This window comes from Gavia stellata, chromosome 32 (assembly GCF_030936135.1).
Source record: "Gavia stellata isolate bGavSte3 chromosome 32, bGavSte3.hap2, whole genome shotgun sequence".
NCBI classification, from domain to species: domain Eukaryota; kingdom Metazoa; phylum Chordata; class Aves; order Gaviiformes; family Gaviidae; genus Gavia; species Gavia stellata.
This window is the reverse complement of record NC_082625.1, coordinates 2039327-2065638: the sequence shown is the minus strand read 5'-3', so window position 1 is coordinate 2065638 and position 26312 is coordinate 2039327. Positions and strand designations below refer to the sequence as shown.

The 26312-nt window shown below is 53.3% G+C and overlaps 3 protein-coding genes across 4 annotated transcripts in view; 1 reads left to right on the top strand and 2 right to left on the bottom strand.

Moving 5' to 3' along the window:
- Positions 1-16569, bottom strand: part of ELL (elongation factor for RNA polymerase II) — a 53349-nt gene extending 36780 nt beyond the window's left edge. Inside the window, exon 1 of the mRNA XM_059831970.1 lies at positions 16435-16569. Coding sequence (XP_059687953.1) covers positions 16435-16569 — 135 coding nt within the window. The remainder of the gene's footprint in view (positions 1-16434) is intronic.
- Positions 16570-18097: 1528 nt separating this feature from the next.
- On the bottom strand, positions 18098-23048 carry FKBP8 (FKBP prolyl isomerase 8). Its single transcript, XM_059831630.1, has 8 exons — positions 22781-23048; positions 22438-22607; positions 22170-22258; positions 21597-21814; positions 21350-21522; positions 21161-21238; positions 18750-18887; positions 18098-18184 (listed from the first exon to the last, which is right to left on the bottom strand). The coding sequence occupies exons 1-8, from the start codon at positions 23046-23048 to the stop codon at positions 18098-18100; spliced, it is 1221 nt and encodes a 406-aa protein (XP_059687613.1).
- A 767-nt stretch (positions 23049-23815) lies between these two features.
- Positions 23816-25916, top strand: KXD1 (KxDL motif containing 1). 2 transcript variants are annotated; one of them, XM_059832006.1, is made up of 5 exons: positions 23816-23860; positions 24184-24284; positions 24380-24532; positions 25055-25101; positions 25488-25916. In XM_059832006.1, the coding sequence occupies exons 2-5, from the start codon at positions 24190-24192 to the stop codon at positions 25721-25723; spliced, it is 531 nt and encodes a 176-aa protein (XP_059687989.1). In that variant the 5' UTR covers positions 23816-23860; positions 24184-24189; the 3' UTR covers positions 25724-25916. The 2 variants fall into 2 exon arrangements, with proteins under 2 accessions (XP_059687989.1, XP_059687990.1); XM_059832007.1 differs by lacking the exon at positions 23816-23860 and adding an exon at positions 23930-23936.
- The last annotated feature ends 396 nt before the right edge of the window (positions 25917-26312 follow it).

The window sequence follows — 26312 nt, the reverse complement described above, 5'->3', positions numbered from 1 at the left end:
AGCAATAGAAGGTAAAACCAGGAAAGCATAAAACAAGTTGAAACAACATTTCCCAAAGCACTCGCACAAAGATAATGCTGTGCTGGCAAATTCATCGCAAAAAATTTAAGGACAAACCTAGAAATAAGTTCCATTGTTTTGTTACTTGCAAGCAACTGTATGGAGTTTGGGAAAAAAGTTAAATTAACACACCCCAAAGCCCACCCCTTTTAAAAAATAGCAACCCTATAGTCACTTGCTTATACAGGAGGAAAAAAGTGTTTTAAATAAAAAAAAAAGTCAGAATTTAAGTCTGCTCATATGGCCTGAATCGAGCCCTTTCTTACAGAGCAGTACTGCGTATCTTTTAGCACGGCTAAATCTGTTAGTAGATACTGTAAGTTAAAGATAGGGTAGAAAAAAGGAAGGTAAATATTGGTATTTCTAAAGTGCAGGCAAAGGAAAGCAAACTCTCTTAGATTTGTTTTTTGAACACATGGATTCGCTTTGAAACACTGTTTTCAACAAGAAACACCATTCCACAAAGAAATTTCCTGTTCTGCCTCCATACATTGTAAATACTAATAAGCGTAATAATTACTACGTATTCTCTTAAGAAAAGTTCAGCAGCACGGCTTCAGCATCTGTACACATTTGCACTACAAGACAATTTAGAGAGACCTTAGTCTGGCAAGAACCCCATTAAGACATCCATGCTCAAAATTCCCTGGGTAATCATCTCTTGCATGCAACACTGCTTGTTTTTGCAGCAGAATTTTATTGTAGCTATCAGATGATCTTGTTAAATTGGGAAAGGACTGAGGAAAAAAAAAAAAAACAACTGGCAGAAGGAAACTGAATCATCCAAAATTCCCAACTCTGCTAAAGGTGAACAGCAGCTCTGGTTTTCCCTAAAGGCTTTACTTAAACAGTTTTATGAGCCAAGAATCATTAAGGGGTTTTAGATTTTCTCAGATTAATATTTTAAAAGCCATTCCTCTAGTACAAGATACCTTGAATGAAGGCTTCTGTGCTTCCTCTGAAAGAAGAGGGAGGTTTGCTAACTGTTCACTGGTTGCTGGAGATGTGGTCGCCTCTCAAACGAAATCAAAAAGCTCGTGAAAATGCTGAGGAAAACAATTTGAATCACGGAAATCACTTGGCTCACTATCGTCTGTCTTAGAAATGGTACTTTTCACCGATTAGCCTTTCTGAAGCAATACAAGCAATAATGCCTTTGGTCTGCTTCGACAACGAAATCGGGTCTGTGAAATGTGAAGATGGAGGCATTTTCGGTCCGACGGCCCAAAAAGGATGACAGTAACTACCCAGCATTTCTATTCCTGACCCTTCCCACCCTCTACGGCTTCAAATTTGAAATGTGGATACAACTAAAAATGATGATTTCAAGAAGATTCACTGAAAAGATTTAGAGTTAGCTATCAAACAGAGGGAAGACCAAGGTTTGTCTCCCCTCGCTGGGGAAGGGGAAGCAGAAGTTGGCTGACCCGCACTCGCCTGGCAGCGGCAGCACGCTGGCCATTCAGCACGGATGCATCCAGACACCCACAAAACGGAGAGAGGGCCAACGAGGGACCCAATTCCGCGGGACGAGACTTCCCTGTTTCTGCTGCTTGGAGCACAACATCCACCATGAATACTCACCTACTCTTCCGATCAGTTACATTCTGTTTAAATGCTCCTCTTATTTCAAACTTCACATGTTATTCTGCCAAATTCCTCTCCTGAACTGCGATGGGGGTCAGCAACTGAAGTTGGAGAGGGCTTGTACTGCAGAGGTAACTGAAGTAACTCACCTTTAGTTCTCATATTGCTACATAAATATAATACGAAGGTTTTCCAGCCAAGCATCTTCCAAGACAGCCATAAAAATCATCATTCTTAGCCCAAGACAAGAGTTAATGTTTTTTTCTGAACTGTCACTGTACAATAGCTGCTTACAGACAATTCTGTATCTGGCTGGTGTTTACCTTGAATGACTATAAAGCACACACATTCCCACTGTGTTGGCCAGACCTAAGACATGGATGAAAAAGGTCACCCTCAGGCTTAGAACTGAGAGACGTTAAATAGTTAAAAGGAAGCTTTTCCTTAACTGGCTGTATCAAGTATACATACTACAAATATTTGGGGGTTAGCCTTTGCACTGTACAAAATCCTCAACTATCAGAAGGAAATGTTTCCCAAATTAATATAGAAAAGTGTGTCACGATAGCACATCTTAAACAACTCTCCCTCAACCCCATCATAAATAAAGTTTCTGTAACTGCTTAAAACACCCAGGCTCCTCCATGCGAGGCTGAAGGCCATGCTGTCGAAGTAATGTGACTACGAAACCAGATTTAGAGTCAAGACTTGCTCCATTTGCCCTCCGTCGGAAGCTTTCCTCCTGTGACCTTATATAAAGCATTTCACCTCAATTGAAACTCCTCCGTCTGTGAAACACAGCTAGTATTTCCCAAGCGGTATACGGAGACACCGCCACCTCACGCAGCATTTACTGGAGACCGTTCCGGTCCGTAAGCGAGAGCTGGATTGCACTGGTACCTCCACACCAAGGGTTTCCAACCCAGGGATCCTCAGACCCTAGACGAGGTTCACAGAACAGCAGGAGATACATGAAAGAAGAAAACTAAGTGTATTAAGAACAGCTTAATAAAACAACTTGTCTCTAAAAAGTTTTCCAGAATGGCGACAGCTCAGGCAGAATTTAAAAACCACAACCTTTAAGCTATACTGAAAAGTAAGAATTAATTTAAGTACCGCTTATGCAAGAACGCCTAAGAATTCCAATATTGCTAGCTAGCTCAAAGTCTGTCTAAAAGAACGGAGTAAGGATACTCTTAAATTACACCAGGTGGATTTCACTGAATACTGAGGCACTCTGGCTCAGACTTGGAGCACCATTCCAATAATAGTCTTATAAAAATGCTGAATGGGTACAGTCAGCTAGAACTCTCAGTTAAAAATAAATATTTTAAATGACTTCCAACATACCCGCTTTACCGTGTTCCTCACCAATCTGCGGGTTTCCAATTTTTTTAAGCTATTTTTCTTTCACCCATCAGGTTAAAGAGCCACTCAGACAGAAAGAGAAGCTGGTTAATGACAGCTAGAAAACTGGCTGTACGCAAACTGCCAGCAAAGGTACAGTTAGAGAGAGCTTGTGGAAAAAATCTGTCAGTCTGGCATCTTAGGCATTATATGTAACAAACAGATAATTCACCTTTTCAGACCCAATCAAGGTAACATTGCTTTTTTAGCCAAGATGTTATTTGGGCAGTTTTACCAGCTCTACTGTGTCAGGCTGCTCATGCAGAGCAAGATGAGACATTTAATACGTTAAAATTAAAGCAAGTGATTAAACACAGCAACACTGGGTTACAACTTATAAAACAGGAATAGTGAAATATCAGAAGCTGACAGTTGTTTCTGACCTAGTTTTAACTGGAGAACAGTCAAAGAGCCGAAAAGACTAAGGCGAGGCTGAAGGTGCTGAAATTCCAGTACTGGAGCTTGAAGCGCTGGGGAACAGGATGACAGCAAAAGCCCTCAGACATTCAAACTACCAACGAAGCTTCACAGAGAACAAGGAACTTAAGGTTCAAGAGCTTTAGTTCAATGTCAAGTGACATCCTGGGGAGGAGGGACGGGAGGGTTTAAGCAAGACGGTGATGAAGTAACAGAGGCGTTGCAGGACCTCCTCGCCGTCTTGCTGAATGGTGGCTACGGGGCAGCGAGATGCCAAGGCTAGGAGGAGATAACCTCAAGCTCTGAAACACAGGAAGAAGTCATTTTAAAACAGCGTGTGTGTGTATTTCTGAAGATATTTTAGTTGCTTTTCTTCTGAGAACGCGAACATGCTGTCAAACACCTGTGCTCATTTGCATAACAAGAGAAAAATCAAAACCCCACTACGCAAGTGAACTGCAAGAACTCGGGTACCGAGAGACACAGCGGGGTTGGCGCAGGAAAGAAGAGTGATCCCACCCCTGTAAGCTGTCCACATCTCCCTCCTGCTCCTCTATTCTGCTGCTCCAGAGTCGAATATATTTCCACCAGGCAGCTACAACGCTGGTTTTAAGCCTCATTAAGAAGCAGTATGTTGCTGGCCTGACATGTCAGATTTTTAAATGACCTTTGTACCAAGAACAGCGTTACCAAGCTGCTAAGAACGGGGGAACCAGTCGGTTTCCATGATTAGGAGAGGTACGTTCTGGCTGTTTGCATTTATTTTAGTTCAAAAAAACCCACCTGTCAGTAAACCAAGCCATAAAAAAAAAAAGAGAGCAATTCTCTCTGAAGGGCAGCTGTGACGGCATCAGCACTGTTAGCCATTCTTAACGTCGTACTTATCACACAGGGTAAACAGGAGTGACTATCAGTTAATGAACAACACAACCCTAAGGCTGAATTTTAAAGAGTGTTTTCTCCACTGCAATCTTTTAATGAAAATACAGCAATTCTAACTCACCGAATTTGCTTACGAAAGTCTGATTTATTTTAGGACACATTAAGACACCAGGGCTGATTCACTTGCCTATGTGCTCATAAGAGGGTTTAAACAAGCTGCTGAAACATCAGTATGATCCTTATCTTCCACGCAGCTTTACTACTTTTCTTGCAAGAGGAAAAATATAGAAAGGCAATTTAGAGATCAGATTGACTAACTCGTTCAACCATCCCAAAACAAATCTCACCTAACACACACACTGCTGAGCCTAGGAAAACAAGCCTGGACCAGTTTTCTCCTTGTGCCAAACTATATCCTATTGACACTTAAAGGGAAGCGTAATTACTAGTCTGCCAAAGTTCTACTTAAGACAATCTTCAGACGTTCCTCACGGAGTCAGAGCCAGCCCTGCTGGAAGAGGCTACCAAAGTCAGCAGAGCCTGGATCCTAAAGGAATCCCGGAGAAATCCGACCACCAACACCCCACGAGTCAGATCAGCCTCAAAAGCTAAAGCAAGATGCTCAGACACAGCTTCTTGCGGCTTTCAGGCAAACAGAGGTGCTCCAACGCTGAATGGGACTCTGGGAACACAACCCAAGAGAAACTCAGTATTCCACAGGGATGCCACTGAGTCACTGAAATTTCCTCCCATCTCACTATCTTTGTGGGGCAGTCAGTGATAAAGTAATCAAATGCTAGTTTTCTCCATCACCAAGGGAAGCTGTCCACAAAATAAAAATCCAGCTGAAAGTATTGAACAAGACAACCCCACTAGATTTCCTACCATGTCATAACCTCAGCGTGTTACATACCCTCCGCTAACAGCGCTGCCAACAGCCTCCTCGCAAACACCATCTTCCAGAGGTGCTTGCTTTCTCCGATAGAAAAGCGAGGGCAGCTGCCTGAAGAAGCCACTACCGAGTTAAACGAGGTACTCCCTTTCCTTCAGCAAGAAGCACAGAACCCTCACTGTTTCAGCTACATCTTTATTTGCACTGCCGGGCTGGTTGGTAACAAACCTGCTCCAAAAATAAAGCGACAAACAGTGGAAGAAAGAACATACTCTTCTAAACTGGCAAAAATCTACCTCCAAAAAAAAGTCAGATGTTTCTTTGCTCCCCGCAAGGACACCTGTGAAAGTTCAGGTTACAACAAATTCCAAAAATGAACATGAAAAATTTTTAGATAAGAACAGTAAAAACATAACCACCTCTGCTGACTAAATAGAGATTGACCACAGAGCTGCAAAAAGACTCCCTGGGTCCAAGCCCAAAAGCCCCAAGAGATTTCATACATTAAGATAGAGAATCTCTCTTGCCTGACAGAGTGAGTCGAGACACTTAATCTAATTCATACATGCAAAAGAAGTGGTATGGCCACTGAGCCGGCACTTAATTGTCTGACCAGAATTTTTGGTCTAAATATAACAATCCGCCCAAGTTCTAGTTAGCTGAAACGTTTTGCTTTCTTAACTGAGCCCATCTGAGGTTAGAATAAAAGTGTGTTTCTTCCTGCTGTCAACATCCGTAAATTTAGTCTTAATGACAAGTAAAAGGCCTTTATATTGAGTTAAATGGCCTTAATTGTACGAGAGCGCTAAAACTTGCAGCAAGATGCAGGCAGCACTTACATTAGATACATCTCCAGTGCAGATGACTGCAGTGATTCAGTAGGAAGGTCATGGAAACATGCCTGGCACTGTAATATCAAACCTTCCAGGTCATAAATCAATTTTTTTCCCTTCATGTTGAGAAACCCAAAAAGAAAGTGTTCTAGTTCCTAATGCAGTAATCACCACTGTACCATTTTAATGCATTAAGAACAAAGTCCTTAAACGATTCATAAACGATTTGAGAATCACGCCTCTAGAAAAATGTTTGCAATTGGTTTTAATCACCACTACGTTCCATGTCAACTAAAGTGCATATTTCAAACAGACCTGAGATATCCCATTTACGTTCACAAAGGTTAAGTATGCTTTACTTCCTACTTTATCCATTAATACCCCCTGCTCCCCCCCCCCCCAATTCCACATTTCTAAAGATTAAACAAAAAGCCGCTTCCTTAGCAAAGCTGTGTGTTTTGGGACTCTCCGTCAGCACGGGTCCGCTCCTAGACTCCAGGCTGGGAGAACTGGTTTATTGCAATATGCTTGCACAGCTGCATCGTTCTCCTTTAGAAAACCACACTTTATTTCTGGAACAAAGACAAGGACTGGTAGCCATCCATTACATGTGCCAGACCATCTCTGAGGTGCATAGGACCCCGGAGCTTTCAGAAACTGCATGGTAACCATCCTGACCTCTTCAACGGCATTAGGGAACGCGGACCCCAATAAGGCAGGAAGCATTTCAGATCTTACAGCAGGAAAAGAAAACAGGAGAAGTACCAGCAACTTCCCTACCTGACCGTGAAGGGGACGTAAGCACACAGATAACTAAAGATTCTTTTTATTATTGAACATCTATTGGGAGAGAAGAAAGCAGAGCTTGTGGACAGGGCCACCATGCTCCCATCAAAACACGGTTGCCCTGGCAAGCACGCAGAGGGGAAACAGCGAGCGAGGTTGCTCTCACAGATGTCACTGAAAGCACTTTTCAAAAGAAATTGGTCAGCAGAGCTCCTACGCACTTCTTAAGAGGCTATTTATGGGAGCAGAAGTTGTTCTTAATTCTGCAAGAAGTAGCAGCAGAGGTCACGATTCGGGCTTCACCGGCTCCGACGGCTGAACACCCCTGGAAGCATGAACAGGTGCCATCAGTATTTTCAAAAAATCTATTTTAATGACATAAGAACTAATGTTCCAGATCAAAGTCCTGCTCAGCCCAGTCAGCAGCACCCGCATCGGACGCTGCTGAAGGAAGTGAAGAAATCCCGTGACAGAAGGCTGCTCCACACTCTGACCTGCGTCAACTTCTTCCCAGCTCCAGTCATTTTATAGCAGTTTCATTCTGAATCACGAGTTTACGCCTTCGTTTTGGGATAGCGTGCTAAAGGCCCACAAGTCAGGGAGTTAATGAGTTGCTGCGACCTAATCAGGCCTGCCACACCACGCACCTCCGGCAAGTGTCAGACGCACAGGGAACAACTTCAAAGGACCAGCAGACCTTACGCTCTCCCTGTGAGCAAGGGCTGCTCCCTTCTCCAGCCTCTCGGTGGAAAGGTGAGCCCAACAGGAGCCGACTGACTCGCCTTACATGGCTTCCAAGGCACAATTTCCGCTTGCCCAAGCTCAGGCAGGGTGGAAAAATTTGCTTCCTTGCTACTCCGCCCATCCCGGGCTCTGAAAAGCATCCACTGAATCCTGGATCTGAAAGGAATGGAAGAATTTACACTGACGTTTGCATGGAGCTCAGCTCCCTGGAAGAGGTAAAGCCACGGCTTTGGCAACAGGCTGGATCACCTCAAACACCAGGGGAGAAACGGGAGCCGAAGATGCATAGAGAATTTGTAACCACAGCCTTTATTCTTTGCATACCATATGACCAATTTTTCTTGCTATTCAGATGCACTTAAGCCTTTTAAATTTCATGGCAGCAAGCTTTACAAGTTAATTATGAGTGGGGAACATTATTTCCTTTCACCGATTTATCCATAATACACTTTACACTATATACCAGGAGCTTTGTTTTCAGAATCAAACGAATACAGTCTCAGCTCAGGTTTACACGCTATTTTCTGCACAAGTCAGTACTTGGTCTGGCAGTTACTGTTAACGTTACTGAAGCCTGTCTTACCTCCTGGTCACAGCAAGGTTAATGTAATCTAGGTCCGTGCCATTATCAACTTCTCTGAGCATCACAGAGAAACTCTCAGACTCACCAAACACAGAGCAACCCTCCTGCTCACTGAATGTAAATACAGTCACGTCCATACTCCTGAATATCTGCGAGTGCAAGAAAGCTGCTGGCTAGAAATGAAGCACAGTAGTCATAGTCAATTAAAAGGCTGCTTCACTCTCAACAAATGCTCTTACTTTGTGGATTATCAAGGGTTTTTTATTTCTAGAAGTGTGTGCATATTCACTTTTTCTAGCCTTGATTGCCTATACCAAGATCATACCCTTCTTCACAGCAGATTTTTCTCGGTGCAAGAACCAGGGAGAGATTTATCTCCAGCCATCAGCGGTTTGTCTTTGCTTTCATCTTCTAGCCAGCAAATGGCAGAACCCGGCTCATCCACACACAGATTCTCTCAGAAGAGAGAAAAATGGCGGCAGAGGAGCTTAAAAAAACTAAGTTCTGCCAATTCCCTTGTTCCCTTCTTTTTGGGGACTGGGAAAGACAGAAACACAGCCCATTTGACTTTCTCATGGAAACCAGGAGCCAAAAACAACTGAAATCAGCGCCGGAGCTGGAAAGGTACAACAAAACTCACACAAACATCAAGTCTAGACACTGAAATGTGGAAATATGATTCAAATAACCACAACTGGCACATAATGTATTGATTGCAGCCCATCACAGAACTGGCTCTCAGTGCGTAAGAATATAGAAGAAAGATTAAATTAGCGTCTTCCACCTCAGTTTTAGAAAATATGGAACCTTTGGGCACAGCAACATGGATTGAGCTAGCATTTCTTCCGTCCTGCTGGGCTTTTTGCTAGGCTTTTAAGTAACACGTCTGCTCTTGCTAAATAATGACAATTAGCTTAAACTGTGCTCCCAGCACTGATCCTGTATGCACGAAACTGCCACGGGTGTCAGGTGGCTGCTCTTATCAAAGCACGGCCTATCAGCTAAACTACGCAGGTCTCGGAATATTTGAGCCAAGTAGTCAAGAGGATGTTTGTACTGATGAAATCTAAACACTACAAAGGTTTAAACGACTAACTGTTTTTAGGAAGTTTCACGGTACTTGCTAAACCCCATCACACGCGGACACGAACCTAAAGCAGAAAGTCTGCGTCTACCATTAAACCCAATGGTGTGGTCTGGAACGGGGGCCGAAGCCAGCAGCACAACTCAAGCCTTTGCTCGCAGCGCTACGCACAGCTCGTCCTTCAAGACACCGGCTCCAGCCTTCTCCCCGCCATGACCTGCGTTCCTGCAGAGCAGTATGCCCCCGGCCGGTGCCCAGAACCTCCCTGGATGGTTGCAGGTTCTGCGTATAAGTAGAAAGAGTAACTGGTGGTGGCGGCTGGCCTGAAGAGACTCTGAAGAAAAGTAAAACATCGTGGTTTTCCATGAACGCCTTGGGCTAAAGCCTTCTCCCCTGCGTAACAATAGCCAAGAGAAGTTCTGCTGCACACAGGGAGAGCGGAGGGTTAACAGCAGTCAGACCAGATCAGGGAAGACTCAAGGTGGGTGGAGGGGGGCAGCTAAGTAAAGTCATGCTTACAAGCAGTGACCTCTTTTTCAGTTAAACAAATGCTGGTTTCTTTAAATTAAAAAAGGCACTAGTCCAATGTAAAGAAAGGAGAGACCAAGTGCACGGAGCAGTGTTTTTTCTAGACTGGCTTTTCGCTGGAGCAATGCAAAAAGGATTGGATTTTGGAAGCCTGCTTTCCCAGTGCAGCAGTGATACACACCACCATTCTGCAAACCAACTGCTGAGGGATTTATCTTGCTCTTTATTATATAAATTCTTTGGGAAAAAAAAAGTCAAAAGGCAATACTAGGTTACCATGGTGTGCAAAAGTTGCCTTATGTACATGGGATGTTTCTAAGCAACACATGAGCTACTATAGAAAACTCTTCTTATCAGCAAATCCAAGCTCCTTTCCTGGATAATGCATCTAGGTCAAGCTAAGGCACGTTGAATGTAGAAGCCTAGTTTTGTAGAAGCCTAGTCTCCTCTGTATCCACCCTGTATAAAATATTAGCATAGTTCAGGTTATCAGGCTTTTTTATTTTTTTCATTAGCATTAAGTTCACTCCAGATAATGGTTCCTCCAGAAACAGCATTGATCTTAATTATTCAGAGGTAACTTGATCTCAGCCTTCCTGACTTACGAGGCTGAGCTGATGACCACTTTTCCCCCCCTCAACTTCTCCTCTCATTCCCCAAAACCCAAATAAAGCCAGTATATTACACGACCGTGTTCACAAATTAGGGTATTCAGTACAGGATTTCAGACATATGGTATCTCTTCAATGTCTACCTAAACCCGTGCGGCCACTCCATCCATTCAAATGCATTCTCTTGTGCATTAGCAGCAAAACCACTAAGTCAGCCAAAATGTATTCTTCTCCCATGGATTAGCTGGCACAAATTAGTAAGAGAGTGACGCATGCAGGCTGTCCCTTCCCATTTTTCAACATGCACAAACACCAGGGATTTGGAGACGCTTCACAAGTTTATGCTTACAAGTTACAGGCAGAACCGAGTTTAAATCGTTCAAAATGTGCAAATTGTTTAGGAGAGAACACGTTCATTTACTAATGAGACCTCAAATGCTTTTTCAAACAAAACGACCCCTCCCTTGCCAGTAATAAAGGTTCTTCGGCTATCCCAACAGAGTCGGCACTATGCAAGTGAACTATTTCAACAGTCACCATCCCTCTGCCAAGCAGCACTATGACAAAAACTAACTAAACAGGACAGAGCACTTCAGACTGGTTCAGAAGAAAACCCTGATGCTGGAGGATCACCCGTAGACTCCACGCTCTGGAGTTGACTGGCTCACGGCGAGCGCAGAAGCCACTCGAGGCAGGACCTGCTGCAGCACATGCTGGCCAGGTCACTGGGAGATCGACTGCTCTGAGCACGCCGCGTTTGATGAGATACGCTTCAGAGAGAAGTAAAAAAAAAATTATTATAGCTTTCCTTTCTCCCTTTGGTGCTGTTTAAGTGGAATAAGAAACCAACTATAGAATATGCTGAAAAGGAGTGAGGGTTAGGCTTGCTGGGTAACGAACACAATCGCCAGGATCCAGCTGCTAGAGCCATTGATACGAGTGCCAAAACACTCCACTTGCATATCTTAAAGAAAAGAAAACACCCTAGCCTCAGAAAAATAATCTAAGGGGTTAATCGCCAAGCTCGCTTCCCCCAGCATTGCTAGAGAGCAAAAAGTTATAATGCCCAAATTCAACTTCTCCGATTTATGGTGCCGCATGATCTGCTGATAAAAAGCAGATCACGTTTGAAAAAAGCACTGTGGGTCACAAGGATTCTGTCACAAACTTTCTATTTTCCCTTGGCACGTCACCAATCAGACCTACTTCTTTAGTCTGCTACCACCAGTACAAAAAAAAAAAAGCATAATGGGTTTATAATTTGCCACCGAATCCCATAGCAACTGTACGTCACTTTAGATGTAAATTACAGACAATTCTTTCCCATGCAATTTGAAAACTATAGAGATGAATCTATAATTTGAGCAGATCCAAATGGTGTATGGTTGAGAGAAAAAGCTACCCTAAATAATTGAAAGGAAACGGCCACAGGCCAAAACATTCCCCGTACACAATGTTAAATGTCTCTTTGTCCCCTTCCTTCAAATGGGAGGTGCCACATTCAGGTCAACATTAAGAACATTTAGCAGGAGTTTAGCAGTTCAGTATGTTCTGCATATCCTGTCCCATTTTTGCTGATTGTGAGGAGAGAGGAGATGTACGTGTACAATGAGCTTCCTTTCCAGCCAGCCTCCTCTGATTCATTTAGTCATGTCACCGACTCATGTTCCCGATGTCGTAATAGCTTCAATTTTGACGGACTACAGCATCAGTGAATTAATAGGACAGGAAAAAACAGGTTACAGAAAGGAGGAATGATGCAAAAAGCTTTAAGATAATTCAATGAATTTTGATTCGAAAGCCGGATTGTTCTTCTCCTCCTGACACCTGCAAGCAGCTTTCAATTCCCAAGTCAGGATGAATACGCATTACCCTAAAGACCCTGTAATGACAGCAGGAGCCTTCATTTTGTATTTCGTGCTTTAAACACGGCAAGATGAAGGCATCTATAACAACCTGCTCTAAAAGCAAAGTCTGAAAAAGTTCTTTCAGTAAGCGGTGACTACAAGGGGTCGGTTTAACCCTAACCTTTGAGGAATAATTTCTGTCACGGTCGGTTTAAGAAGAGCACAGAAGGCACAGGGAAGATGACTTGGGAAGCCACGTCTGTCAGACCACGGTTCCAAAATTCACTTCAGCTCGTAGAGCACAGGGGCAATGTGCTGTGGTTATCTCAGCTTAGCCCCCAATAAATATTTGTGCATCTGCCAAAGTTCACCAGTGAATCAACCAGTGGCTTCAGTTCAAAATACTCCGTGTAGCAGGGGCAGAGAGGTACAACGGGAGCAGGAGGCACTGTTCGGCTGCTGCACCACGCGCTGACCGAAGCAGGGATGCTACGATCCTCTTTGCATCCTCCTGAAATCACGAGGCTGCCACGCAAGCCAGGACTAGGGCTGGCAGCTGAGCTGAGCCTGGCCTCCATCAGCTATGGGTAGGTCAACACAAAAGCTACAAATAATAGAGAAAGGTGTGCAGCTGCAGTCACGTCATTTGTTATCAAAAGACGATCCATCATTCGAGCTCACTAGTACCGCTCCTCAAGCCACAACGAGTTTTTAAATAAATATGTGAAAGTCGGGAAATTCCCAGGTGAGGGTTCCAGGAACAGCCCTAACTCCATTTACACGCCATCGGCACCTACACCACGACGGCGTGAGGAGATGCACCTACTGCCAAGCGATGTTCGGGTCTGCTGTGTAGCATTTTAAATCGCGCATTACGGCTTCTACTTACCCAGAAACCCCCAGGATGTTGCTAAAAACATGGGTGTGAAAAGCAAAGGATGAATGCCATGGACGGAGACACGTCTAGGTGTATTAGCTGAGGATGGATACAACATCCCGTCATCAAGTGTGGAGGACAGGGTCCAGGATAAAGAATGGAAGAGGAAACTAAGGCAGAGGCATGAGGAGTTCCCTTGTACCTCGACATGGGCAGCAAGAAAGCTGGAGGCAGACCAGAAGAGATGGGGAAAAGTCATGCCCTGCGTTTTTTTTTGGGGGGGTGGGAGGGCCTAAACAGAGCCTGTGCACACACCCAAAGGGAACACAGAGAACTGCAAGCTAATACAGAATTAGACTCCTCGGAGAACCCAGAGTTCTTTTAGGCCAACACACCAGACCGGCTCCATTTCATCAGTGGATAAATTGACTTGGGACACATTTTCCACCGCTCAGCCTTCAGCTGCGGAGCTCGGCAGTCAGCGCTCACGGTTTCACAACTGTGTGAAAGCAGTTTCAAGGGGCAGCAAGTTTCACAAGGAGCAGACGGGCGACATCTTAAAGCGTCCCCTATGAAGCCGGTGTTATTTTTAAGACTTGTATTTCTTTCAGGTGAGCATACCCCCCTGCTACTGGAGAAAGAAATCCTTTTAAGGACCGCAAGGAGCCGGCAGCCCTGTGATCTGGACCTCTTCAGCAGCAGCTCCACGGTCTCTGTACGTGATACAGCAACAGCTTACTGAAACAGGGAGTTGGGCATCAACGCGCGGAAGCGGAGCCATTTTCTTCACCAGGACACGGACAATTTAGCAGAGACCCCAGCGGGAGAGACTCAAGAAGACAAATATCGTTTCTCCATAGTCCTGCTGCCTGATCCACACATGGTACAGCTCCACACCAAGAACGCAACTGCTCTGGCACAAGGGACACTAAACACAAATGGCAGCTCGCCCGGCTGGGTGATCATTTTTGGATTATGTAATCCCAATACATTATTATTAGACCAAGAACAAACTCAAGCAAGGAACTGAAGACATTACCCTGCCTGTTCTGGCAAAGAGACAGAGTCTTGTCGCAGAAATCGCACCGACGTGCTACCCCGGTGCACGGAACAGGTCAGACTGCACACACGTTGGACTTCGGGTAACACAAACAACAGTATTGGATTCCAGGCCATTATACATATTACACAACGCTGTCGTCAGTTATACCACATTTAAAACCAAACCGAGCAGAAGAAGCCTTAGCAAATTTTTTCCATTTACCTACTGCAGACCAAAATTAAATCAGAGCCTAGACTGGACAAACACACGCTCCGAAGGTGTGTTATAAAGTCGCTTCTTGGCACTGCCATAGCCGAGCGTTTCAGAGGAAGCAGAGATGTTCAACAAGCTGGAGAAACTGTTTATAGAACAAATGCAGAATGAGCGTATGTGTTTAATAGCCCACTAATTGTTGCGTTATTCACTATACAAACAAGTGAGCTCTTCTGCCCTTATCCTTTCCTGCCCATTTAATCACCAGTAGCCTTTGACTATTTCTCTTTTGGGTGGCGGTGAAGGAAGCAAAGTTCATTAGTGGCCTTTGGCCACCAAACAATCTAGAGACCAGATTTCATTTAGAAAATAAACACCACTATTCATGTGTGACATGGACTCGGAATAGCTTCCCAAAATATTTAACACAGCTGCCTGTAGTCTTCCTACTCTCCCTCCCCCGAAAGAAAAGGCTTTCCTAATATATAGGAAAGCATTTCTTTGGAATTTTCTTTTTCTTTCTTTTTTGGAGAAAAAGATAGTAACTCAGTCTATCCAAGGCACTTATTGCTACTGACTTCTCATAATGCTGATAAACACTCATTAAAATATAAGTTGATAAACGCTGGTACAGTAATTACCTTCGTCCTCATACAGAGATTGCCCAATTCAGTGATGTGATGTAACCAACACCCTAAATTAAAAATAGTGTTGTGACAACATATGGTTTATCCTACAGAAGCTGGCAGGCAGGACGCTCCTAATGACAAACGGGTTAGGTTCCCAGCTTCCCCCAGCTCCCTGGCAAGGTGAGGAGACAGATACGCTCTTCGCAGGATCACGGGCAGAAAGAAAAAAAAATAAAATTACAATAAAAAGGACAGCTTTTAATCCCTCTCCGGTCCATCCTAACGACAGATGCCCAGTATTGCCATTATTCTTTATTTACGTGACTAATAAGCTCGCTGGATGCATTTCAAGGAAATATCTCAGAAAAGACAATCTGGAAATTTCAAAATACAGCCCCAGCCTGAACGCGCCTCCCCCCGGGAGCGGAGCACCGGGACGGGGCTGGGGGGGGGACACGCCACACACAGCCGGGGGCCCCGGGGAGGGTGGCAGCGAGGAAGGCATCCCCCCCAATCCGGGATGCCAGCACCGGGGGTGGACCCACCCCGCCCCCCCGGGACACGTCCCCAGGGCGAGACCGGCCCCCCCGGGCCCTGGAAACCCGCGTCACGCACAGCGGGGGGGGCCGCACCCTCTCACACGCTCACCGGGGCGGGGGGGGCACCGACGTCCCTCTCCCCCCCCCCCCCCCCCCCCAGCCACTTACCGGGAACTGATGGCAGCTTCCAGTCACCTACCGGGAGGGACACCGAGAGCCCCCCCCCTCCCCCAGCATCTACCGGGGGGCGGCATCGAGATCTCGACTCCCGGGTCCCCCGGTCACCCACCGGGGTGGGGTGGGGGGCACATTAAGATCCCCCCCAACAGTTACCGGGGGGTACACCGACACCTCCCGGTCCCCCTCAGGCATTCACCGGAGGATCATGACCCCTCCCTGGTCACCTACCGGGGGGGCCCACAGGGGCCTCTCAAACACCAACGGGGGGGGACGGGGTACCCCCGGGCGTTACCGCAGAAGCACAGCGAGACCCCTCCGCTCTCCCTCAGGCACCCAACAGCGGGATCGCCCCCCCCCCCCGCCCCAGTTTCCGAGGTCACTCAGGCAGAAGGGGGGGCCGGGACCCCCCCGCATCTCCTCAGCCTCTCACCGGGGAGGGCCTCACACCGAGCGACCCCCCCCCTCCATTTCCCCGGTCATCCGCCGGGGTCCGCCCCCCCCTCACACACGCCGCAGCGGCAGGACCGGGCCCCCCCCCCCCATCCCATGAGGAGGCCTCTCCCCCCCCGCCCTCCAAGACGCCGGTGCCAACCCCGCCGCTGCCGCCCGCGGGGCTCCGGCCAGGGCCTCGTGGCGGCCGCCCGCCCGCCCGCCGCGGGGCCGTGCCCACCGCCCCACGCCCGCCGCCCCTACCTTACAGGCCTGGTAGCTCTCAAAGGCGCGCAGGGCGCTCTCCGTGAGCTTGACGTGGAAGACGGAGACGCGGGTGCCGCGGCCGAGGCGACCGCAGGACAGCCCGTACCCGCGCTCCGCCTGCAGCGCCGCCATCTTGGGACCGTCTCCCCCTCCGCGCCTGGGCCGCCGGGGCCTCCCGCCGCCGCCACGCCCCCTTATGCATTATTCATGAGCCGCCCGGCCGCCGCTCCGTCAGCCCCGCCCACCCGGGGCGCCTGTTGCTGGGGCGAGGAGGTGGGCAGCGCGCGCTCCCATTGGCCAGGCCCCGCCGGCCGCCGCGCCGGATTGGGAGATGGGAAGAGGAGGCGGGGATATGCAAACGAGAGCCGCGGGGCATGGCGGGGAGGGTGGTTTGGTGCAGCCCTCCAGCGCTGGAGGACCCCGGCGGAGGGGCCGCGGGCGGGCATCCCCCGTCCCCCGGGAAGAACCCCCCCGGGCACGGCCTGGGGGGCCTGGGCGCGCCCCCCGGGCAGGGCCTGCAGGCTGCGGGTGCCCCCCCGGGCAGGGCCTGCAGGCCCAGGCCGCGCCCTGGGCATCCCGCCCAGGCAGGGCCCGTAGGCCCCAGGCTGCCCCCCAGCAGGGCCTGGGGCACCAGGCCTGGGGCACCCCTCCAGGGCCGAGCAACCCCAGGCACGGAGCATCCCCTGCCGCCGAGCTTGCTCCCTCCATGCCACAGCTGCCGCAGAGCTCTGCGAGGTCCGTACGATTTCCCGCTTTGCCCCCCAAATTAAACAGCCGCTCGCCGCAGCCACAGGCACGTGGCAAGAGCGGGGACAGCCGAGGGGAGCATCGCCCCTCACCGGCAATGAAGAGGCCCAGGCGTGAAGGAATTGTCCTTTATTTGGGAAGTTCACAGTCGGTTTGGGGTGGGAGGACAGTGCTACAACCCCCCCGCGAGCAGAGCTGAGACCGGGGCGGCGATGGGCGCTGCGGAAGGCCCCGGGCTGGAGAGAGCTGCAGGGCAAAGAGGGACCCCCCAAGAGCTTGGACCTACAAGAGACAGCCCGGAGAGGAGGGCTCCGGTGCTCCCCTCCCGCCGCGGGTTTCTTTGGCTTCCTTTGGACACCGCAGGCTCTGGGGAAGCGCTGAGGAGGGGAGCGGGTGCCTGCGGGAAGGCCGAGCTGCCGGCAGCCCCCTCAGGACACGGGGAATCTCGCTGCATGTGCCCCCGGGCACTTCCGCACCACTTCCCTGTGGCAGAAACCACTGTGCCCATTCACACCCATGCTGCTTCCTTCCATGTGCCTCCCCTGCCCATCTCGCCACGCCGGCAGGACCACGGCGCCTGCTGGAGCTCCCCAGGCTGGGACAGCCACGGCGTACCAGTGTGCAGGAGCTCCTGCTCCCCCCAACGCGCTTGGGGCTGGGGGCTGAGCCCCCAGTTGCCGGGAGGGTGCTCGGGGGTCTCTGCTCTGCCCATGGCTCTGTCCCCGCCTGCACCGGGAGGGATGCGGGGGGACATTGGGAGGGGGATCCGGCACCTCCGGCAGAGAAAGCATCCATATTTCTGCAACTGCGAGTCCGTGGGGAAGGGTCGGCGGAGCCCCGGGGAAGCCCCCTGGCAGGAGAGAAGCACCTCCCAGCGCAGGTCGTGTGCTGCGGGGCTGCCCCGCCGCCATCGTTAGTTCCTTGCTGCAATGACCACAGACAAGGCCACGCCGCCGAGCGCGATAGCTGTTGCACCGAAGAGCCACTTCCAGGGAATGGACTAAGGAAGAGAGACCGGCAAGGTGATGGGATGCATGCGGTGTGCCGCAAGCCCCACCGGCAGCAGGGACGTACAGCCCTGCCTGCGCTGGCACGGGGCCGCAGGGCAGCACCGAGCTCCTAATGCACATCCGAGATAACGCAGCCCAAAAAGGCAAGTGCTGCGTCGGCTCTGCCCACTGCGTGGCCAGCACGTCTGCAGGGACAGCGTGTGCCGCCGGCAGCCCAGCTGACAGCGCTTTCCACCAGCGCAGCCAACGGGTTCCCAAGCGTGGCAGCTGGGAGCAAAGGCCGGACCCTCCAGCTGGCATCGCTGGGACCCGTCGGACAGAGCCAGGAGCGCAGCCGCAGCTATCGGTGTTTTCCTGGCAAGGCTGCCGGAGCTGCCACAGCCCACCCCGTGGGTCACTTCAGCATCCCCCCCCCGCCCGGGAGCAGGACTGCGTCGACCCCCAGGGACCTGGGGGGCACTAACACATCCCCTGTGCGCAGCCCAGCGCTCCCCACCCCAGGGGTGTCCCCCACACGCTCTGCCACCCCCCTGCAAGGTCAGCACCAGCCCTTACCCAGGACAGCTTGTCTTTGCACTTCCCCGGGGCGCCGGCAGCGCTGGGATTCCCGAGCATCTTCCTGTACATTTCCGTCTCCACGTTCTTCTGGTCCGCGTGCTTCTTCACCAGCTTGGAGAGCTCAGCGTGGATGGTCTGGGGAGGAGAGCGCGGTGCTGCGGTTATTGGCGCCGTACCATCCCTGCGGTGCAGTGGAGGGGACAGGGATGGCAGTGCCACTGACAGCGGGTCCGCTCACCCCGGGGCCGTGCAAGAACTTTGTGGAACAGCTCAGAAGCAGCCAGGGGTGGCGGGGCAGGGGCTGATGGCTTGATCCTGCCCAGCTCCCCTGCACTGAGGGGGTGCCTGGCGGGTCTGAGTGCCCCTCTGTCCTTTCTGGCCACCCAAGCCGTTCCCGGCCTGGCAGCGGGGAGCAGAGCCCAGGGCTGATGCCAGACATCAGGAAAAGGATTTTATCCTTTAATCGAGATGGAAAAGTGTCTCCCTCAGGGACAGACAGGCCCGAGCTCTCCCACTTTTCTGTCTGGAAGCAGGCTGGGAAAGCGGGCTTAAACTCAGCCTGATCTGAAGCGGGATTGCAGCAAGACCGGGGAGCATGTCGGTACCTGCCCAGCTGTGCTGAGCTGCTGCGACGGCTGGGGCTGGAGGGAGCGCTGCAGGAGAAAGCTCTGCGTCTTGCGCGGAGCTCACAGGTTCCCGAAAAGCAGCAAGAAGCGCCGGCGAGCCAAGCACGGCACTGCCAGCTGTTCCCCGAGCCTGCGGTGGCAGGAAGGACGTCGCGGTGGCCGTGGTGGCGCAGCCATCCGGTGCCACGGCCGTGCTGTGCCCTCTGCTGGGGACGCCTCCCCGAAACACCGGCACCACCACCGGCAACCCACACCGGCTACGGCCCATGTCAGCTTGCCCAGAGACCGGCCAGGACTTCACCAGACCATGCCACGCTTGGCATCGCTGCCTTGAACGTGAAACTTTGGACGTCTGGAGGATGCAAAGCGTCTGCAGGCACCCCCAAGCTCACCGGGGCTGGCACATCAGTGCAGGACAAACGTCTGCATCTCCTCCTGCTCCCAGAACATGTGTTTCCAAGGTGTCAGGAGAAGGCAGCCCAGCAGCTGGTGGTCTGTAACAGCTGAAAGGTGCCGACAGCCCCAGAGAACCAGGTTTCCTCATCCGAGGCAGGTGGAGCCCAGCATTTCTCGAGTCTGTTTTCACCACCGGTAGCCGAAGCCCGTGACTCACCGACACGTGTTTAACACTGCCGTCTGGAGCAGCACCGCCACTTCCCCAGGAGTCCCGGCAGCCAGCCGGAGAGGCCAGTAATTTGCTGTACTTGTGGTTTCACTGGTAACGTCACTGCCGGGCAGTTTGATTTTTCACCCCTTTCCAATTAAAAGCTTCATTCGAATGGGCTGGCGAGCAGCCGCCCTGCCAACAGTGACATGTCGGAGCCGCACAGGGGGAGCTGCTGCCGGTGCTGCCTGCGTCGCTTGTGCTGCTCTCTCACCACAGCTGCCCAGCCTAACCTTGCTGGGAAGCGAAGGGTTTGAGATGCTGCCCATTCTTCCCCACGGGTGATCTCAGACCACGAGCTCCGTGGGGCCACCGAGCACCTGCTTTCACAGTGCCCCATCCGACCCGTGACCTTTGAGGCACCAGGGAACACGCCATGAATCGTGATGGTCTGGTGAAACGCCCAGGAAAGAGGCGGATAAAACGACAGACCTAGTCAAGGACGAAAGCCCACCTGTAGAGCCAAGCCCCCCACCTCGACCCTGCGCAGGCAGCACCTCCCCTGACTCTCCCCCAGGCTCGGTCCTGCTGGGGCCATTTCCTGGCGCTGGATTTTGATTTCTCCTGAGACTCTGGTCCTGCAGCTGATCGTTAACCGACAGGAAATTCCTGACCCAGAGCTCGCCCTGGCCTGGGCGCTGGACCGAGGTCTGGGCCGCTCCCGCCGCCCAGTGAATCACACTCCGGGCTGCTGAGCGCGTCTGCAGGGACTTGGCTCTGCTCCACTTCCCGCAGCCACGGCACGAGCCACTGGAGCCACCTGGGGAAGCCAGAGCACCCAGGAGCGTACACGCAGGATCGCTGAAGCGGGGATGGGTTGGCAGGGAGTCCTGCCACCACAAGGACCAAAGGGCAAAGAGGGAGTCTCGCAACACGGAGATAAGGGACACACCAGCCCAGCCAAGCTCAGACGTTGCACCACGGGGTGCATCACCCCACGGCTGTGCAGGCCCTGGGGGCTATTTCCAGCCTCCCTTCATGGAGGAAGCTGGGAACAGCTACACAGGGCTTCATCCTTCCACAGGGTGCACTGAGGTTTGCAGGGACACAGACAAGAGGAGACTGTCCTGTGACACCCAACTCAGCAGGATCACCGGCAGCACACGACAGCAGCCTACCTTGTTTGAAGGCTCCAGCTTCAACGCCGCCTTTAAGATGGGGATGGCCTCTCTGTATTCACCCTGCTGAGCCAGGACCTGGAAAATAAGATACAGATTGAGCAGGACAGCTGAGGTCTGTCCCTTGGTCCTGCCCTCCGTCATGCCATGGAGAAGGGACGGCAGCTCCTCCCACGTGCCTGGCCTCACCTTGCCCTTTCGGAAGAGAGCCTTGATGTTCCCCGGCTGGTGCTCCAGGACAAGGTTACAGGACTTGAGGGCCGCCTCGTAATGGTCCAATTTAAGCTGAGAGGCTGCCAGGTTGTTGAGACATTTCACCTTCACATCCAGCAGCTCAGCCTCCTCGTCCGGGTTGAAGTCGACTAGAAAGACCCCAGAGCCGGGTTACAGCAGAAAAGGATCCCAGGCAGCCCTCGCCCGCAGTGGGAGCAGGTACCTTTTGAGCTGGAGCCGATGACCTTGAGGGCGATGTCATAGGAGTTGATGGCCAGCACGTAATCTGCCTGCTGGTAGAAGAAGTTGCCGCGCTCCCGCTTGCGGTTGGCCAGCTCTATCTTCTCCTTCCCGCTGAGCAGCTCCAGGTCTGGCGCGTCCCGAGCCGCCAGCAGCTCCACCTCCAGGGTGAGGGCCGCGTTGGGTGGGACGTCAGGGCTCCTGCGCAAAGAAGGGCACAAAGCTGTGGCACTGTCACCACCTCTGCCAGTCTTACCAGCTACCAGGCCACGTAGATTTAGCACTGCGGCCCAGAAATCAGAGCCACGGAGGCTCCCCAGGACAGGGCGTGATGCAGATCGTTCCCCCCAGACAGGACGTGCTGCCTGTCTAAACAAGTTCAGAGCCCAAGTTTTTGTGGTTCATTTTAGAGGTTACCAGCTTGCGGCAAGCAAGCCAGGTCTCCCTGCCCGTGAAGCTGTGGCTTGCTGGCTGGGCAGTCACCGGGAGCACAGGGGACAGCTTTCACAGCCCTGTTTGGGGCCATCCTGCTCCACCATGCGCCCTCCCTGCTCACCTGCCCTGAGCGCCATAGCAGTACTTTGCATCTGACATGATCAAAGCTGTCTCCCCCATTTCCAGGAGCTGCACGCACAGGTCCAGAGCCTGCAGGGAACAACATTGTGGGGAGGGAGCATAAGCAAGGGCAGAGGAGACGCTTCCGACCCACTAATGGGGACGTCACTGACCCCAAATCCTCCCCATGCCCCCTGAGGAAAGATCCTGCTCTGCAGAGCGAAAACAAGGCAGCGATAAAGCCGGGCAAGCTTTCTCCCAGCCCTGACCTGCAAGACATCGCAGTCCCCCAGCGTGAAGGTGAGGGCAGGGTTCTCCTCCACCACGCTGCCATCCTCCAGCGTGGCCTTCAGGCGCACGGTCACGTCCTGGCCCTTGCGGGGACGGGTGTCCACCCCCTGGCCCGGCACCAGCGTCTTCTTCTTGAGCAAGCCGCTCCCTGGGCAAGGAGAAGCCAGAGGTGCGTCAGCCCACAGTGGGGAGGGAAAGGCCCGACTCCCAGCGCCCTGCTCTGACTCTTGGTTGGCCTTCGCGGCGCAGGGAGCGCCGGCAGAGCCGCGGGGACGCCCGTGAGGCCCCACAAGCCCAGCGCCCTCCTGCCCGGGCTCTCACCCAAAACATCGAGCCATTCCTGGGGGTCCTCGGCCGCTTCCCCCCCGTCCTGCTTGGAGGGCTGGGCGTCCTCCCGCGGCGGGGCCGGCGGCCTGCCCACGTCCTCCAGCGGGGGCAGCTCACTCAGGTCCTCCTCCTCCTCTTCCTCCAGGACCTCGAAATCCTCCGCCGTGTCCAGCTGGGCGGCGTCGGCCGTCGGCGACGGCTCGGTGCCGGTGCCTGCCCGGCCCGGGGAGCCGCTCCTCGGTTCCTCCCCGCAGGAGGCCATCGCGGCGGAGCAACCTGGAGGAGGGAGAGAGGAGGGGGGTCGGGCCTGCGTTTACCGGGGACGGGGGGGACGGGACGCGGCCGCCAGCCCAGACAGCGCCGGGAGCACCGGGGCCCTCCGGGGGGGATGCGCGGCTCGGGCAGGGGAGACCCCGCCGGCCCCGGGGGAGGGAACGGGCCCCGCGGGGGGAAGACGCGGCCTCGGCCCGGGGCCGGTACCGGAGGGGCCGCCCCGCGCGCCCCCCGCCGCCACGTGCCTTCCCCCCGCCCGCGGGACCCCACGTCACCGTCACGCGCCGGGACTCCCCCTAGCAACGGCCGCCGCCGCCGCGCGCCCCCCACCGCTCCCACCTGGCCCGCGAACCCGCGGCCGCCGGCCCCGCCCCGCCGCTCCTATTGGGCCGGCACCGCCCACCGCGCTGACGCCATTGGGTGGTGAGAATGCTCGTCAGCGAGGCGACGGATGGGACTCGGCGCTGTCTTAAAGGGGCCGCTGCGCAGCACCCGCTCCGCGGGGCGGTGGGGGGGGCCGGGCGGTGCCCGCCGCTGGGCCATGGCGCGGGGGCCCGTGTGTGCCCGGGGTGCGGTGCGGGGGTCTCGACACTGGCACTGGGGTGAGCGGGGGAGGTCCCGGCCCTCTCCCTCCGCCAGTCACCACTACTTCCGGATCGGCGCCGTGACGCAAGGGCGCGCTGACGTCGCGGGGTCGCGTTCAACGTGACCCCGCACCCGGAAGCGAGGCGCGGCTGCCGGTGCCGCCCCCGGTGCCGCTCCAGCTCCCGTCATGTGAAGCGGCGGGACGGGCTCTCCCAGGTGCGCAGGCGCTGCCGGCGGAAGGCCCCGGGGTCACCGGGAGGGGCCCAGGCCCGCGTCCCCCCGAGGGAGCCCGGTACCGGGGGGTGACTACCGGGGCCGGGAGGCGGCGGGCGGGCAGGGGGACTCCGTTACCGGCGGCGGGCGCATATGGGACCGGGCATGACGGGAGCTGGGGGGGTAGCTCCACTACCGGCAGGGTGGAGGGGGCCCCGTTACAGGGGATGTGGAGTGGAGGGGTGGGGGAGCGTCTCCGTTACCGGTCCCGGGGGCGCGGGAAGCTCCCGTCCCCCGGCTGAGCTGTCCCCGCCGCGGTCCCGCAGGCCGCGATGGAGCCCACGGCCTCGCAGGTGTTCTGCGGGCGGGTGCTGGGCATGGTCAACGCCGAGGACGTCAACGCCATCATCCTGGCCCAGAAAAACATGTGAGTCCCGGGGAAACCGGCCCGCGGGGATCCCGGTACCGGCACCGGGAGCCTCCCGGGATCTTTGCCGAGCTCCCTCTGCTTCCTCCGCGCAGGTTGGATCGATTTGAGAAGACCAACGAGATGCTGCTCAATTTCAACAACCTCTCCAGCGTCCGCATGCAGCAGATGAACGAGCGTTTCCTCCACCACACCAAGACGCTGGTGGAAATGAAGAAGGATCTGGACAGCATCTTCCGGAGGATCCGGTGGGCAACGGGAACGGGAACGTCGCTGCCGGCGGGGAGGGAGACAGCGCGGAGAGCGCAGGGTGGCTCGTCAAGGTCTAGGTGGGCCGTGGGGGTGTTAAAACGGGACACAAGTCGGAGCTTGGGGCGGTCTTGGAAGTAAAAATAGTTGGTGAGGGGAAAATGTGCGGCCAAGCGACGCGTGGAGGCGGTGGGAGAGGAGATGCGGAAGCCGGAGCGTTAGGATTCCTCGATTATGCTCTGGCCGGGATGGTCCACGCTCCCTCGGGGCGGCGGGAGGGATGCGGTGCTGGCAGTGCTCGGGAGGGTTACGAAACGTGCGACTCGAAGAAACACCCGATGTGCGGAGAGGGGGTGACGGGAGCGCTCGGGGGGCCAGGAGGGAGCCCCTTGGCCCGAGGAACCCCCTGGGATTCGCTTTCGTTGTCCGTAAATGCCGGAGAGCAGAGGGAGCTGGCCGGGCGGCTCAGCTGCGGATCTGTCAGCTTCCCTGTGAACTTAGCTCGCTCTCTCCTCCCCCAGGACGCTGAAGGGGAAGCTGGCGAAGCAGTACCCGGAGGCTTTCAGCAGTGAGTGATTCCTTCCCACGCGCGGATTTTCTGTTGGTTTTCTTCCTGTGCGAAGAATCCCTTTTCCTAAGAATGCGCCGGGCAGCTCTCGGGAGTTGGGAGAAGCCAACGAGACGTCCAGGCGTGCGCTAGCACTGTGGCTGCCGCACTAAAAGCCTGGAAAGCTTCTGGATTATATTAAATGCAGTTGCAAGAACTAACAAATGGCCGCTAACTTAAGTGGCTTTTTTTTTTTTTATTGATTCCTGCTACAAGCAGGCAAAATTTAGAATTAGAAATCAGCAAATTGTTCTGCTGGGGCGTCTCTCGTACCTGGCATGGCACCAGCAGCGCCTCGTCTCATGTGGCCGCAGCAGCAAAACTAACGTTTGTGTCTTCTCTTCCAGACATCCACGAATCTCCCATCCTAGAAGACGACGATGACTTCGACCCCGTCCCAAAAAGCACGACAACCACCATCGCTACCTCTGAGCAGAGCACGGAGTCCTGCGACACCAGCCCTGACATCATCTCTCCCACCATGAGTCAGGATTTTGAGGATTTATCCCAAGGCCAGTACGATTTACCGGCCGTGAACGGACAGAGTCTCACAGATGAAGACACGGCCAACGACCTGGACTAGGTGTGCGGGTCCTGTGCCGCCCCCGCCTGCCCCCGGAGAACTTTCTACCTTGTATTTATATTTGTGTCTTTCTTTTTTCGGGAAGAGGGAAGCGAAGGCTGAGAGAAGTGTGGGCCGAGTGAAGAAGGGTGCCCTTCTGCTTCTAAACTGCCACCGTAGTGTAAACCCCGCGACTTGCTTTGGGGTACATAAGTAAAATGTGGGTTCGAAACGCCTCTTGTCCTTTCTTGTTTGTGCCGTCAGGACAGCGGCAAAACCCCACCTCCGACGTCGATTTTGGCGCAGAAGAGCCGGTTTGGGGCCGCGGGTGTTTTTTCTTAAGGAACGTTGGGTTTGAGGCTCAGGTGTGTGCCCGCCAGCGCTCCGGCTTTCCTGCCGGTCTGTCCGTGCTGCCAAGGGACTCGTGCCGGCTGCTTCCCCGCGGCTGCTGTGTTTCCCGCCTGTGGGAAGAGCCCGAGCCGGGTTTCCCTTTGGCTCTCGCCTGCCCCGCATCGCACCTCAGCCCCTGGCACGGGGCTGCCCGCGGCCGCGCAGGCCGGCTGACGTCGGCCTCTTCCCTCCCCGCTTCCTCACGGTGTCCGGGGGGTCG

Coding starts and splice junctions, on each gene's coding strand:
- FKBP8 (XM_059831630.1), bottom strand. CDS start 23,048: ATGGCCTCCTGCGGGGAGGAACCGAGGAGCGGCTCCCCGGGCCGGGCA. Junction 22,608..22,780: donor GGAATGGCTCGATGTTTTGG/GTGAGAGCCCGG, acceptor CTCCTTGCCCAG/GGAGCGGCTTGCTCAAGAAG. Junction 18,185..18,749: donor GCAAAGACAAGCTGTCCTGG/GTAAGGGCTGGT, acceptor TCTCTTCCTTAG/TCCATTCCCTGGAAGTGGCT.
- KXD1 (XM_059832006.1), top strand. CDS start 24,190: ATGGAGCCCACGGCCTCGCAGGTGTTCTGCGGGCGGGTGCTGGGCATG. Junction 24,285..24,379: donor ATCCTGGCCCAGAAAAACAT/GTGAGTCCCGGG, acceptor TCCTCCGCGCAG/GTTGGATCGATTTGAGAAGA. Junction 24,533..25,054: donor AGCATCTTCCGGAGGATCCG/GTGGGCAACGGG, acceptor CTCCTCCCCCAG/GACGCTGAAGGGGAAGCTGG.